General features: G+C 43.9%; 1 protein-coding gene across 1 annotated transcript; it reads right to left on the reverse strand.

The window, feature by feature from the left end:
- Positions 1 to 80: 80 nt before the first annotated feature.
- Positions 81 to 14,410, reverse strand: wdr47a (WD repeat domain 47a). The gene is made up of 17 exons (XM_071926913.2): positions 14,269 to 14,410; positions 13,186 to 13,355; positions 12,566 to 12,649; positions 12,316 to 12,400; positions 10,086 to 10,217; positions 9,610 to 9,786; positions 8,738 to 9,249; positions 8,400 to 8,517; positions 6,319 to 6,500; positions 4,988 to 5,233; positions 4,835 to 4,898; positions 4,053 to 4,210; positions 3,554 to 3,723; positions 3,208 to 3,378; positions 2,973 to 3,104; positions 2,357 to 2,575; positions 81 to 1,689 (listed from the first exon to the last, which is right to left on the reverse strand). Exons 2-17 carry the CDS (start codon positions 13,341 to 13,343, stop codon positions 1,547 to 1,549), a joined length of 2,751 nt encoding a protein of 916 aa, XP_071783014.1. The 5' UTR covers positions 13,344 to 13,355; positions 14,269 to 14,410; the 3' UTR covers positions 81 to 1,546.
- Positions 14,411 to 15,103: the final 693 nt, after the last annotated feature.

The raw sequence follows: 15,103 nt of genomic DNA on the forward strand, positions 1-15,103 counted from the left end.
TTAATCAAAAACAAACAGTATACAACTTGTCTGAAGTGTAAAAGACGCTTTTATTTAGTTAACGTACCAGCAATCACACTTCATTGAGCTTGAATTAACTTAATCACTTTTTAAAACAAGAATTAGAAAGGCTAAATACAAGAGCCACTAGCATTTCAAAAACATACTAACTGTACATACATAAAAACACAATTGAGAAATAAATACATCTATGTATTAGTTTGGCCTTATTTGTTAAAACAATACACTGTACATAAACAAAAACTTAAATATGCATCTTGATAAGTAAATCAGTATTAGGAGTTTCAAAGACAAAGTGCGAACATAAAATACTAGAAAGGAATACAATGCATATGCCCCAATACTTGTTCCAAATAAATATCAAAACACCGTGCTTTCATTAAGATTTCATTGTGCATATGGTAATGCCCTTCTGATGGGCAAAGACTGCCACCTACTGTTGTTATATATTAAGACAGCAGTAGACAAACCAAAGCTTTTTTTGTACAGTGAAAAATCCTAAATTGAACGCTAGGGTGCTAAACCAAGACTCACATTTTTAATTCCCTTTGATGCTGACATAATAACTTGTTATTCTTCCATTGCAAGCAAGCCATTGCAAGACACTGAACAGCTTCAGAGCAAAACACTGATTTTCAATTTAAAACAAATGCACAAGCAAATTTACACATTTTGAGTTCTAGCGGTGCAATGGGCACAGTAACGAGACATTAGTACATCCCACAGGGTAGTAGTAATGACAACAGCTGACTGATCAACAGCTAGGCTATATTATGACTTCCACAGATTCAGCCCCTGATAAACCGACACGTTAAAATTTACATCCGCGTTTTACACCATAAACTCAACTCTTGTTTTCCCAAACGATAGCAGCATAATACCAGCTGTAAGAAAACAATGTGCAAAAGAATGAGGAATGTAATCTTTCTCAAAATGAAGTAACAAAATTTGATCTTTAAAAAATGACCTATTTTTTCCGTCTTTTTTTTTTTTTGCTTTTAATGGAAACTGAGAACTCAAGGAAGGCACCATCATGAACAAAGCACTGTAGCGTCTACCCTCAACCAACTCCTCCATAAATGTACATGCAGTGACTGTGACTGGTGAGCGCAGGGAGTGAGAACGTGTAGGATGCCACCGCATGGATTAAGGGATGAAGAGAGGAGTGATAATGAGGACAATGAATGATCCAGGGAGTTTTACCCTCCTGTTCGCCCCTCAAGAACACAACAGCCAGCGTGACAGATGCTCATATTGTAAAGAAAAGGCAGAACCAGCAACATGTGGGCTTTTGATCACAGGTTTGTATTTGGTTTCCTACAGTGGGGGGGGGGGGGGGAGGCCCTATCACCTGTGTGCGTATGCGTGTTTGTGTGTGTGACTGCGTTTTGCAAGTTGTATGCGACGCAAGGGTGTGACAGTGTAGACAGTGCAAAAGGAGCAGTGTGTGTTAGCGGGGATGTGTGTGTTTCAAAGTGTGTATGAGAGGATACTAGCGTGTTTGACTGGCTGTGTGTTTTGTGTGCTAGGGGTTGTGTGTCCAGAGTGTGACGGTGCGGTCAGCGGAGGACGAGAGGAAGGACAGGTCGTGTGTGTGCCACCGACACTGAATCACCTTGTCGCCGTGCTCTCCCACCACGTTCAGGGGCAACTGCTTGGTCAGGTCACCTAGACACACACAGAGAATGGGGCTCAGGGAGGCAAACACAAAATCATGACATACAGTTGTGAGAGACAAATCAACCCCCTGCATTAGATTCTATTAGGCAAAAATGCAGCATTTCCTATAGAAGTTTTTGTAGATGTGGGGCTAACATTGGTTCTGGTACCCAGGTTCACTCCTGGGCCCATTTGAGGATCAGCTCCAGTAAGTGTTCTAGTTCAAGAATTTACTCTTACTTGGATATTCACAGCATGATAAATGGGCAAGAGAGCATGGAAAAACAGGCCTGCTTCTAGGCGTCATCATCAAGCAGATCCTACAGGTAGCTTGATGCTTTTGACATTAGGGAAGGGAGCGTAACAATGTAAGATGATACCAAGGAAAGGATAAATAAGTGAGGGAACTATTAAAACTCAGCAACCTAAACCTATCTTTATATTTTTTGTCCTTGTTACCTTTATAGACATTAGAGGCTAGGGTAAACAGAAGGAGAAGAGGTACCTATACCAAATGCACCAACAGAAACCCAAGCACAGCCTATCATCTCTTTTTTGAATTGTGTTTGGAAATTAAAACCAGCACTGTATGGGCAGTGGCAGCAAAGATCTTTTTGCTGTTTTTTGTTGGGGGACTTGTACCATTACTTTGTCTGTGTCAACAGATTAGTCTTACCTTGGAGGTTGGTGACCATGACCTTTGTGTCGTAGGAACCAGTGAGCAGGTAGTGCGCTCCGGGGGAGAACCTAACGGATCGCACATCACTGCTGTGCGGCCGGTACGTCTGGACCATGCGTCCCCCTCTGATGTCATACAACATGCATGCGCTGTCCTCCTGTCCTGTTGCTAGGAGACGACCGCTAGGGTCCACTGCTACCGAGGCAACGGGACTGCCTGTGGAGTGAGAGAGAGGGAGAGAGAGAGAGAGAAAGGGAGGGAGGGAGAGATCGATGTGCAAAGATGGAGGTGATAGATGTGATCTTGTGTGCGTCTCAGTTTCCAGAAATGGATGATACGACATTTACAAGTTACCATGATTTCAGGTAGAAAAGACGATTTGGCGTCACATAATTACAGGTTCAATTCCCACTAGGACTAAGAATGTATGCATTCATGGTGCTTTGGATGCAAGTGTCCACCAACTGGTATATGTTATACATTAAGGAGAGAGGCAAAGGCACTGCCAGAATATAGTGTAGTGAATTGATACACCAAAGCTTTATTGTAGTATAAAGTGAGTGCGCAGTTGCATGATTGACACACACATGGCGAATGAGCCAATGAGCCTTACCTGAGCCGTGGAAAGCAGTCCCCACTACTCGGACACAGCTGGGCACCCTGAGGTCCCAGAAACGCACCGTCTTGTCTTGGGAGCCAGAGGCAATCATCCAGCCTCCCCACGTATATAGAGACAGAATGTGACCTGGACAGCAACGCACAAATTACACATTTGACTCTAAACTCCAAGTTTTGGAGTAAAAGAAGAGGTCAAATGAATAGGTTTGTGAATGCATGAAGCAGCAAACCTGTGTGTCCGCTGAGCGCGTGCAGGCCCTGTCCTCTCTGGCAGTCGGTGGTGTAGATGTTACAGTCTCCTGCTCCAGCACTGATCAGGATGGCTCCTCCACTTTCTGGACCCTCCATGAAGGCCAGGTCTCTGATGGTGCCATCATGCATGCTGAACTCTAGGTCCGGGCCTAGGACATAGAGAGAGAAAGAAAGAAAGAGAGAGAGAGAGAGAGAGACAGTGACCTCAAGTGAAAGGAGACTATTCCTAGGGGGGATCAATAAAGTATCACATTATTATTACATCCAATGCCTGCTGACACTTGCAAACAAGACTGTTATAGCACTCATGAGGAGTACGCTTACCCGTGGCGTTGCAAGTCTCAGCGCTGAACGGCAGGACTTTGACATATTTGTCATTGGAGCCTGTGGCCAGCAGCTGCCCACAGTGGCTCCAGGCCACACAGTAGATAGAACCCTTGTGGTGCTTGTTCCTCTTGAAACGGACAACCGGCTGCTTCGTCGGACCTGACCCGCTGAGGACAGGAAGGGTGGGGCAGAGAAACAAGGGGAGAGAAGGAAGACAGAAACAATAGGAGAGCAGAAGAGTAAAAAGGCAGTTCCTAATGACAACTTCTATTTCAATACAATATATACGTTTAGGTTAAAAAAATGTGTAATATATAAATTATCCGGTCTGTAAAAGTGACATGATTTTGTCAGTCAATGACTTAACGTGCCTACTGTGCTTCAAGAAGTACTAGCATTTATTTTAATTAAGTACTATCAATCCGTTTCTAACAAAGAGTGTGACTTAAAAGTTGGATATCTTATTTTGGAATGAAGCTCTTCAGATGTTTGGTACCTTGTGTCCAGAGTTTCTGGATAAGCACAGACGCGTAGTGTTTTGGAGTTGGATCCCACAGCATACAGCGCGCCAGACGGGTGGAAGGCTACAGCGCGGATAGCCTGAGTGTCTTCCAGAGTATTCACTTGCACAAACAGGCCTTTGGGCTTGTCGCCCTGAAAACACACGCACACAGATTAAATGTAATTAGCGGCATAATCTACTCTGATCTTTTCTACCCTATGACATCCATACTGTCATCATGCCAGCATGACATCGCCACCGTTCGGCTGAAACTGTGGTATAATCTGCTTAATCAAACCCCGAATTAGCATTTCTCTACAATGTCTTACTATAATGAACACACAGGGAAAGTGCTTTTCTCTAAAATCTATAGGGAAGTTCAGAGAATGTTGGATTCACCCTGCTGAACACCAGGACAAAATAGTAATAGCAATAATAGTGTGTGAGTGAGACAGTGAGTGGAAGCAAGCATGAGTGATATTTCACAGGTGAATAAGAGATAGAAAGAGGGATAGAGTGTGTGTCAAGCCTTGGAGAGAGAAAATGGGTTAACCCTAACCCTTAAACTTGTGGTGGAAGGGCTGATGTGAGACTGTGGATAAACAAAACACTATCATGAGGCCCCATCATGAGGTTCAATATCTAGGACAGTGAGGCATGATGTGCTTGTTTGAAGTATGAACTTTTTACAGCAGGTCTGACAGTATTGTTTGAGGATTATCATTATGAGTAATAGTATTAATATTGTATTGGTGTGTGCATGTGTGCGTTCCTACCTCTTTACTTCGGGATAAGGAGCCTGGAGAGTCACCTTGCTGACTTCCCTTTTGTTTCTGCCCACTGTCAACAAAACGCACAACACAGTAATCATCTAATTCAGAAACCCTGGTATGAATACAAATACACACACACAAAGAAATCCCACCCACCTCTGGGAGACAACAGGGGACTCGCTGGGAGGAGGGACTGCCTGGCCCCCCGCAGTGTGCTGAGGGGTGCTGCTGAGCACCCCTCCCCCCCGGGTGTGGCTCTGCTCCGGGGTCAGAGTTGAAGGGTCGTTGTTGTTCTCCGTGGCAGACGTGTTCCCGTTGCCGTTACACTGCTGGGCCAGAGACTGCACCTCCTCTCCTAAGTTCTCCATCCCCACGTTCAGCTCCTCCAGCTTCTGGATGGACCTGAGGAGCGCACGCACACAGACACACACACACACAAACACATTAATGGGCACATGTATATGCTCTGTCTCTCTCTTTTATCTCTCCTTTTCTCTTTTTTACTTTCTTTCTCTCTCCATTACCCTTTTTCTCTCTCTCTCTCTCACTCCCTCCTTCCTTCCTTCTTTAGGACATTCTTGCTTATAGAGGATTTTTTTTTGTATTTCTTTAAACTGTATTGGAAAAGGAGGAAAATTGGCTTTCATTTTACTTTTGCCTACAGGCCATTTGTGCCTCGTTTCTGCCTCTGACTGGATTGACAGGATCTAACAATATTCTGCCATGGACATATTGTCTGAATCTAGTTAAAACTGCAAAGAGCAGGGAACAAAAGAAAACTGAAGTAATGATGTCATTATACACTGGCCTTGTGAATAATGCAGGGGGTAGGCAGAGAGGCAGAGGGATGGGTGGGGGGAGAGAGGGAGGAGTGGGAGGAACTTAGGGGGAAAATCAAAGGGCCTTTGTCCTGCTGACAGAGCAAAAGAGAAACAAACTTCCTAAATGTCATTTTTGTCATGGAGTCAAAGCTCAATGTACTGCTTGTTGCCAGGGTGATGCCTATGGTTTGAAAGTTGGTATATTGGCAAGGAAAATGGTCCTGATGGCTAATAAGTTATGGGTGGATTCTGGGTATAATATTGTGTACAACTGTTAAATACAGAAAGTGACAATCCCGTGTGACGTAGCTGATCACCACAGATGGTGCAGTGTGGACTGGAGGCAGGTTGTGGGGGAGGTGTGTGTGAAAGCCACATGGGACCCATCATTATCAACCCCGCACCATACTTACCTCTCCTTGTCTGACAGCTGCTCCTCAATTGTACAAAGATATTAAAAGCCACACTGGAATTAGCAAGCTTAATTCTGCCAAGCTGTGCCAGTGTGTGCATGTATTACGACCGCACTGTCCTCGCATGGCGGACTGCAGCCGCTTTCTTAAGCCTGCTATATGACTTGGCAGGTGTTTATATGTTATGGATGCGCAATCCCTGCCCGACGAGGGGCATTCTCAGCAGGAGTCCCATGTCCCGCCGTGTCGGTACCTGTTGAGGAACTTCTCGGTGAGGCTGTGCTGCATGTCGCTCTGCGGGGCTCCCTGCTGCACCCCTCCCTCCAGCAGCATCTGCTGGTACAGCTGCCTCTGCTGCTGCTTCTGCTCCAGGTGCTGCTGCACACGCAGGCGCTGCCGGTAGTACTCCTCGAACTTCTCTGTCGAGTCGCGAAGCTGAGGATCGAACACGTTAACGTTAATATGTGTGGTACATGAAAACACAAGAACACACGCAAGAAAAATCTCTGTTCATCTTTCTCCTTATATTGCAAGGCGATAATGTAATAATGTAAGGGCACTATGACCCTGACTCTTGCAGACACAATTGGTTGCTTGTAATTTTGTTGATCTAGGAATTTATTCTACTGTTGCATTCACTGTAAGCCACATTGGATGAGACCATCAGCTAACTGCCTAAAATGGAAAATGTGAACACAAGTGTGTACAAATGATCAAGGGTACATGAAGACATATTGATTCAAGAGAAATAAGTTCTTTAACTTCTATGAATAGTCACACAACAGAGCATATACATAAAAATCATACACCCGAAGCACAAAGTGAAGCAAATTCATTCAAATTCATTAACATTTGAGGTAGTGCAAATTTCTATTAACGCTATTCAAAGGCCACAGTGTGGTCAGATGAGCTCCAGCTCCACCCCGTTCCTCTGTCAGTTCAGGTATTAGAATAAGGAAAGAGGTGAGGGTGAGACTGAGAGCCGAGGACAGATAATTTCCCCTCTGTGTTCTCTGCTTCCTTTCCTGACTATCTGATGGGCAAGGCCCTACACTTGCGGAGAGGGAGACATACTGGCACTGTGCCAGATTAGGAGTAGGAGGGAGGGTAGAGGGGAAAACGAAGAGAGTGAAGCGAGAGAGAGACAGAGGGAGGGAGTTAAAAAGTGAAATCACAGAGGCCCCAAGTCTGCTTCTGCTTCTGGCCTCTTTATGTGTCTCCAGAGTGACGGGGAGGGCAGGGCAAAGCAGTAACTTCACACTGTGACTGCACAAGAGACCCAGAATAGAAGCGACTGAGAGACAGAGAAACAGACACTGTGCTAGCAGTGTGTTTATAGGCAAACAGATGGAGATAATAGCTCATTTTTGTGGTTAGGCCCCCTGCGTCTGGAGCCACATGTGGCCCCATTAACCTAGGATCAAACCCGGCCTGAGCTTTTTTTTTCCTGTCTGCCTTACCCAGTCTCCCTTGCTACTGGCTGACTACCTACAAAAGAGGCACTTGAGCTGCTTATAATCACCATGATATATTAAACATAACAAGTTATGCTAATGAGGTCATTAAGCTAACCAATGCATTAATTAGTAAATCTTTCTATGTCAACATACTTGTCTTCACATAACGCATGGGTGAACTCTGAATCCTAAAGCATTAAGGAGTTATAGTAGTTTCAAGAAAATCAATTTGTCTTCATTAATATGCAAATTTCTGCAGCAAGGTGCTCCAAAATCTAACTAGATCATCTGCTCTACAGAGGGAACCTGTGGTGTAAGCATGAAGTTTCTATCATATTGAGTTATTGTGTTCACAAGATTGTGTCTACACAAAGACAGACACACAGATGTCACCACGATGACATAATGTCCTGCATACCATGTTCAATGGTGGCAGGACAGAATACAATTATAAAAACACTAAGGGTGAGTGGACTGCTCACTTTCCTTAATTAAAAAAAAATCTGACCCAGGCAGAGAGACTGGGGCCGTCAGTCTGTCACTGAGCCAGCAAATCAGTCAGTCAGCAAGCCAACCAGCCGGGTCAAGCCTTTAAGTAGACCAGGCTGTAATTCAGACTGACGGGGAGTTACAGAAGGATGACTCAGTGACTCAGAGACACCCTACTGAAAAAGATTTCTCAGGGCTGGCCTATATTTAGACTGTTGCTGTAGGCAACACCCATCCTGGAGGGTGACAACAAGGAGAAGAAACAATACAGGGGAATCGAGGAATGCTGCATTTATGCGGTGGGCAAAGCAATGGCGGCTCACTCAAAGTTTCACATGCAACAGGTCTATCGAGATAAGAAGTAGAGGTCAGCAATGTTAGGATTTACCTCATTCTTGTCAGCAGAACCAGGTGATGGGGCTTCCTCCCCAGGAGCTGAGGCGGGCCGCAGGTTCTGGGCTCCACCCGAACCCATCATCTTATCCACAGGCGTGTCTGTCCTTGAGCTGGCACAAAGAAAACAGCAACAGATTAGTGTAGCTCTGTGATCATTATCATACCTAAGATATCAGATGATCACCGCTGTCACTCGCTGATGTCACATACTTCAAACAAGGTGTTATGCAAGAACAAAATGTCAAAACATTCACAGAGCCTCCCTCTAGCTGTACCGATTTTACCTTTTTAAGGCAAAGCTTTTTTTTTCCCTGTCCAAATCTCCCTTACCTCTCGGGTGATTCCTCGAAGATGCTGTGGCAGTCGGAGCTCTCCATCATGAGACTCCTGCTCAGGCTCTGGCCCCCCACTCCGGGGTACTGGAAGTTGGCGAAGGAGTGGGACATGGGGGAGACCCCTTTGCTCCCCGCTGTGTCCCCCCCAGGCCCTCTCTTGTCCTGGCCAGACAGACCGTAGGACAGGCCGTCCAACGCCGGGTTCAAGGAACGTGACATGTAGGTGTCGGCGGACTGGGGGCGGCGCAGGGGGGAGGAGGGGTACGGGGACAGTTTGCTGATGAGAGGGGTGAGGAGGTCAGAGTAGCCGGTCTTGGCGGGCTTGACCAGCCGGTCCACGTGGATGTTGAGCTGCTTCTGCTCGAAGGCGCAGGAGAAGACGCTGTGGGAGAGGTTCTGCATCCAGGAGAGCAGGGACAGGTCCAGGTCGTCGCAGCCGTTACCACACAGCATGTCAACACCCAGGAGGACCTCGCTCTCTGTGATCTCCTCACCCGTCGCCTTGCTCTGCACATCGGTAAACACACAATCAATAACCAGGGAATGAACCATCAATTAGTGACTTATTTTACTCATTCATCCATTCAGCCATCTGATCCAACTCACTTACAGTGTGCAACTTGTTATGCCACCCTAAACTAGATGTCTGGCCATTCAGAAGCACAAACCTTCAAGCTTCCGGTAATGGGTGGTTCTAATGGTTGATGACATTGATTTGACATTATTTATTTTCATTCAGAGGCGAGTAGAAGAATAGACTTTTCTCTATTCTTCTACTCTCCTCTGAATGATCAAAGAATGTCAAAAACGAACATGCATCCTACTTTCGGAGTATCTGTGTTGTTGTTTGGCTCTAGCGGTCCACACCTGGCAGAACTCCACACAGCACTCATAGAGCACTCCCTTGAGCAGCAGCTGGAAGAGTCGGTTCCCGCTGGCCTTGAACCCGGCCTCACTCAACTTCCTGTCTGCAGGGATGAACTCTGCCACCATGGTGCAGGCCTCCTCAAAACACTGCACCCTCGCTGTGCTGGGGTTCCAGTCCTGCAGGACACCAGTAAAGAATTCAACATACTTGTCTAACATGGAAGCAGAATTGCCTCTCTAACACTTCAACCAAACATGATTATTGATATGGAACAATAATAACTTTTTCACAGCACATTCCAAACAATAATACAAATATAAAAGAAATAGTCCAACAAGCACAAATTGGTCAAGTATCACATATTACAGTAATCTGAGTTGGAATTCAAGTATTGCTATATTATAATTGCAATATTAACAGTGGTAGTATAAAGCATGTGAGCTGTAATTTCAATCTACTGTAGCAGAGTGCTTGCCTTGAACTCAGCGTGGTTGGTGAGGCGCGGCAGGGTGAGGAGCAGACATAGTTTGCTGTAGTCATCTTTAGACGGACAGAACTCCTCCAGGGCATGGAGACACTTGACCGCCTCCTGCATAGTGAACTCCAACTGAAACACATATTTTTTAACTGTCTTAGATGATAGAGTAGTTTAGAAAGTTTCTTAGGTAGAAAATTACAGTTCTTTTCAAGAGAGCCTAATCTCCAGCAGCACACAGGAGGGAAGGGCGACTTTTAAATGTCAGTGAGACTGAAAAAGAGCTCCAAGGCTAACATACACTAAAAATACAGAAAATGATCAGGAGCACAAGCCTAGCTCAGCTCTACAGATTTCTTCAGATTCCCAAGATAAAAAAGCTGCTCTGGAGCATTCTGAAAACAATTTTAATAGACATGCAATCAGTCCCATATGACAACACCCAATACACTCCCCTGTACAAACAATTGCCAGCAAGTATGCACGCCAATACATGGTGTGCAGATGTCCAAAGAAGCCCGACCTAATCCAGTAATAGGACACGATAGCTCTGGCAGACTGACACAGGCTGCATTCACAGCTACGCCATGTGACAGTAGGCCTACAGCTAGCCTGAATTAAGAGGATGAGTAATGAGTGGATGAAGAAACAATGGCTTCTGAAAGTAAACAAATGGAAGCTAGACACATAGCAAATAGAGGTCGACCGATTTATTGTTTCTGCTGATTAATTAGGGTACAAGCAATTAGAAATCATAGATATGGTTTAGAGCTATCTCTCAATGTTTGTTCGGAGTACTATTGTAGCCTCTGCATGTTTGGCAGTGCAAGGTGGCCACCTTGGCACTAACAGAATATTTCATTATGCATTTGTTTTTGTGACATTGCATTTCTGCAACCAATAAAGAAATCACACAAAAGTGGAATTATTCTATCATGATTTTGATAAACCTGTTAGCAATCCTCACTATTCAATCATAATTAGTATTATTTTGGGCATAATGGGCATATTGATTTAATATCCAATATGTCAAAATATGGCATATTGGATATTAAAGGCATTTTGGCCTTTCGTCAGCATATATTCTTCAACTACATAGTATTTCTATGCCCTCTGGCAGCAAGCCCCTGTCTTTCATTGGCTACATTTATATGGACAGACAATTCAGTTCTTAACCTGGTCACTCAGTAACCTGGTTCTGGGTTGATGCATGTAAACGTCATATCTCGATCAATAACCCTGAGTAAGCTCATACTCTGATTATGAGGATCACAGTTAAGATGTCTGGCTTACTCCCATATTAAATGGGTTACTGTGGCATGTCAACATCTTACTCCTTCTACTTTTGTTTTTTGCCACGTGCGCAAACTCAGACTCGCACTGCATTATGGGTACATTTTCATGTCAACAAAAACACGCTGGCGAGCAGTACTTTCTATTGCTGTTACTACTAGGATCATCATTTCTTTCCCCTGTGTTAGAAGTAACCTACTGTCCAATCAAAGAGGGAGCGGGCAGCTGCCGGCCACGGCTTTCATACTTTTTTTCTGGCGGACTATTTCATTTGTGGGCAGGGCATTACAGGTTTATTCATGGCAACAGGGATACTCACTTGCACGGTATAAAAGGTGCGTGTAAACAGCTTAACCCAAATAAGAACTTAATCGGAGTGTGGCCAATAGCCAGGTGACTACTTGCATGTAAACACAGCCACTGTTCAACACACACACACACACACACACACACACACACACACACACACAACCTGCCTACTCCTCCCCCACACAGAGAGGCTGTGACGCTTGTTTAGATAACTTGCAGTGCTGCAGGTTCAAACTATGACTAGAAATGTATTTAAACAAACAACTGTTCTACGATCAGTAAAAAAAAAAAATTAAATCCCTAGATCGCCTATGTAAGAACATTTTGGACAATTAGGTTATTTAAATAAATTTCCATCACTATTAACCACATTTTTCAAACACTGACAATCATAATATTACAAAAATGTGGTACAATATATTTGCTGAATTTGTTAAAAAATTCAATCTGTGAATAAATGAAAGGGTTCAAGGGTGAATGTTGCTGACAGGGGAGCTCTGCGGCTACTACAGATCTTATTATTGTAATACATTCACAAAACATTCATAATTTTTAGCTCCTAAAACTTGGAAGCAACCTTCAAAAAACAATAATCAGTCGATCTCCATTATCCAGTGTTTTGACTCACATGCTGTGGCTCGTCCTCTGCAGACATGGCGTTGTTCACACACAGAGCCTCCAGAAACTTCTGCTTTAGGATAATGTAACGGAACCTGAAGACAGTGTGACGATGACAACAGTGTCAACGCTTTGTTACTGTGTTCATGTGTACCTCAGCATCAACCTCACAGAGTCAAATAACTTGTACATATAGAAAGGTGCAAAAAGTACATGTAAACTTGTATGTAATGAAAGTGATTGTGATTATGAACACGTACCTTTTTCTGTCAAACTTATCCATGCACTCTAAAGGCTGAATGAACTGCAGGACCTCATCCCACTGGCCATCAAGCACCAGTTGCCTGAAACACATCACACTTCATTAATACGCATGTAATGCCTGCAATAATGTCCTCATTTTAAAATGGTCCACAAATGCCTAACCTCAAGCACAAAAAAGAACAAAAGAACAAAAGAAGAGTCTATGTCTCCCTAATTGCTGAGGCATTCTCTTAATTGTTGTCTATTACACAATAAAAATGACAAGATAAAAGAGGGTCAATGAATGGAAACTTCACAACAGAAGGTGCAATCCCATTATGCATTTAATGCTCAAGCTGAGTGAAAATCCATAGAGATCTGCAGACAACACACTGCTGGCTGACTTTCAAGGGAGCACTCAGATCTGATGCAGCGATTCAGTTTCACTATCAGAAATGTATGAGATACTATCAGAAACCAGAGTACACAAAACTTATACCTAGGATAGTCTGCCTGATGTTCCTGTCTCACAGTAAACTACCCTTTGGAGTTGGCTCTCAGTAGAAGACTGTATGCTCTGTAATCCAGACTGCATGATGTGATTGTTGCTGTTGTTCGATTATTTTCTTTCATCTACCTGAGGAACAGCATGTCGTCAGAGTAGAGCCCGTTGATCACGCCACTCTCCTTCTCCAGAGCCAGCATGCTGATGTGCAACTTCCTGGAGTTGAGAAAGTCCAGGATCACCTTGATGATCTCCACCTCCTTCACGTTTATGGTTTCCTCCGCTGTCATGGTGACGACGGGCTGCCAGAAGGACAACGAAGCAGAACTCTAACAAGTTGACTTTGTGAGGATGGAAGGTTTTAACCTGACAGCAGCATGTCTGTTGTGATTTGCAACACACTCTTGTTTAACCATTGTGTACATTTTAACCATATCCTTGCAACCTTGCTTGTTTTGTATCAACAACATCAAACTTGAACATCAAACATAAAAGAATTATCAGTAAAGGCCACACTTTTTCCATTTCAGATGATGAGGGCACTGTCTGCAATAATGTAGGTTCTTGTAATCACATTTAGATGGCACTTGTATGTAATAATTATGGAGTGACAACACAGAACAGTTAGGCATGTTTTCATAGTAGCTAAGAGACAAGAAGTTGATAATGCAAGAGAGCAACAAATGTAGCTGGAAGGGATGCACTCTCCTCCACAAGGTTTGTTTACAGAGAAAATCACAATCCCATATTGAAATCATGGCATTAAATAGCCTCCTTCAGCATTGGTTTTCTATCAATCATTACACCTTAACAGCTACCAAGCTAGCAGGCAATATTGCCTAGCTTACAAATAATCAAAGACAAGCGCTGCAGCCTTGCTAAGCTAGCAAGAGAGGCGGTTAGCTAATAACACTGGCACTGAGGCACAAGTCAAACACCATAAGAAGCTTAGCTACTTGTTAGCGTTATGTAGCTAGCGAATTTAGCGACCGGATTAAAGTAAAACCAACAAATAGCGAGTTAGCTGGTGCTCATACAAAGCTAACTAATTTGTTAGACTGCTGGAATTAAAGGGAAGGGGGGGACCGACTAGCTAGCCAGGCCGAGGGAAGCGGGGATGACAGGCATCATCCGCTAGTTAGCAGGACGGGCGGGGTGCGGACTGACAGCTTTCCCACCAACAACACAACCGCTTTAGATGCGATTCATGCTCACCTGTTTCTAAAAATACATGGGATGAAAACGCTGTTCCTTGAGTGTTTCTGTGTTGACACACGCTGTCACGACGGTATAGCTCGGTATTGTCAGTGTTGCCTGCCTTGTTGTTCCTCCTCCTCTAACGTTAACTGTCCCCTCCTTGCTGGATGTTTCTGAGCCGCTGCGGTCGCTCTGCTGCTACCCAGCCCTGCCTGCCTGCCGGGAGCACCGCCTCCATCCACACAGCGCAGCTTCTCTGGAAACTTCACTGCTCATCATCATAAACTCCAGAAGGTTTCAGAAATAGGCCGTTGTGAAGTGGGATAAAAAATAGAAAAGTTTTCCCACGTCTTATCAAATGTAGTCAGAGGTCTCAGTCGCAATGATGCATCATTCAGTGGCAATGGCAATAAAATAAACATATAGCAATCCATTGATCATTTTTTTGAGGAATACTATAGGCTACAAATTCACAGCAAAACTATTAGTCCTCATAGGAATTATAAGAATACCTGAGATTTCAAAAAATACCATAGTCCGACGAAGTCACTATAAACTCACTATTGAGTACCATATACACACACTATATTTTATGGGAATATTATAGGAATATTATTGCATTATTCTCGTTAGGGCAACATAGGTAACATGGCTGGCATAACTACCATCAATTTGTTAAATTTGAAAAATAGTGAGCAACCCATTGCCGAAAAGAAGTATAGTAATCTTATCCTATAGTAAATTTTGAAAGGATAGTATAGCCATATCACAGCAAAACTGAGAAATGTCACAGCTAGGCTACTATAGGTCAAATAATTATACTACAGAAAATCCTTCAGTAATACCATAGGAG

This window comes from Centroberyx gerrardi, chromosome 13, assembly GCF_048128805.1.
Source record: "Centroberyx gerrardi isolate f3 chromosome 13, fCenGer3.hap1.cur.20231027, whole genome shotgun sequence".
In the NCBI taxonomy this organism is placed as follows: domain Eukaryota; kingdom Metazoa; phylum Chordata; class Actinopteri; order Beryciformes; family Berycidae; genus Centroberyx; species Centroberyx gerrardi.

What these genes read in the sequence shown, in the direction of transcription:
- wdr47a (XM_071926913.2), bottom strand. Translation starts at nt 13,343, where the DNA reads ATGACAGCGGAGGAAACCATAAACGTGAAGGAGGTGGAGATCATCAAG. An exon ending in GTTCTGCTGACAAGAATGAG is followed by an intron (nt 6,501 to 8,399) that starts GTAAATCCTAAC and finishes TTCGATCCTCAG; the next exon opens with CTTCGCGACTCGACAGAGAA. An exon ending in CATGGTCACCAACCTCCAAG is followed by an intron (nt 1,690 to 2,356) that starts GTAAGACTAATC and finishes GTGTGTGTCTAG; the next exon opens with GTGACCTGACCAAGCAGTTG.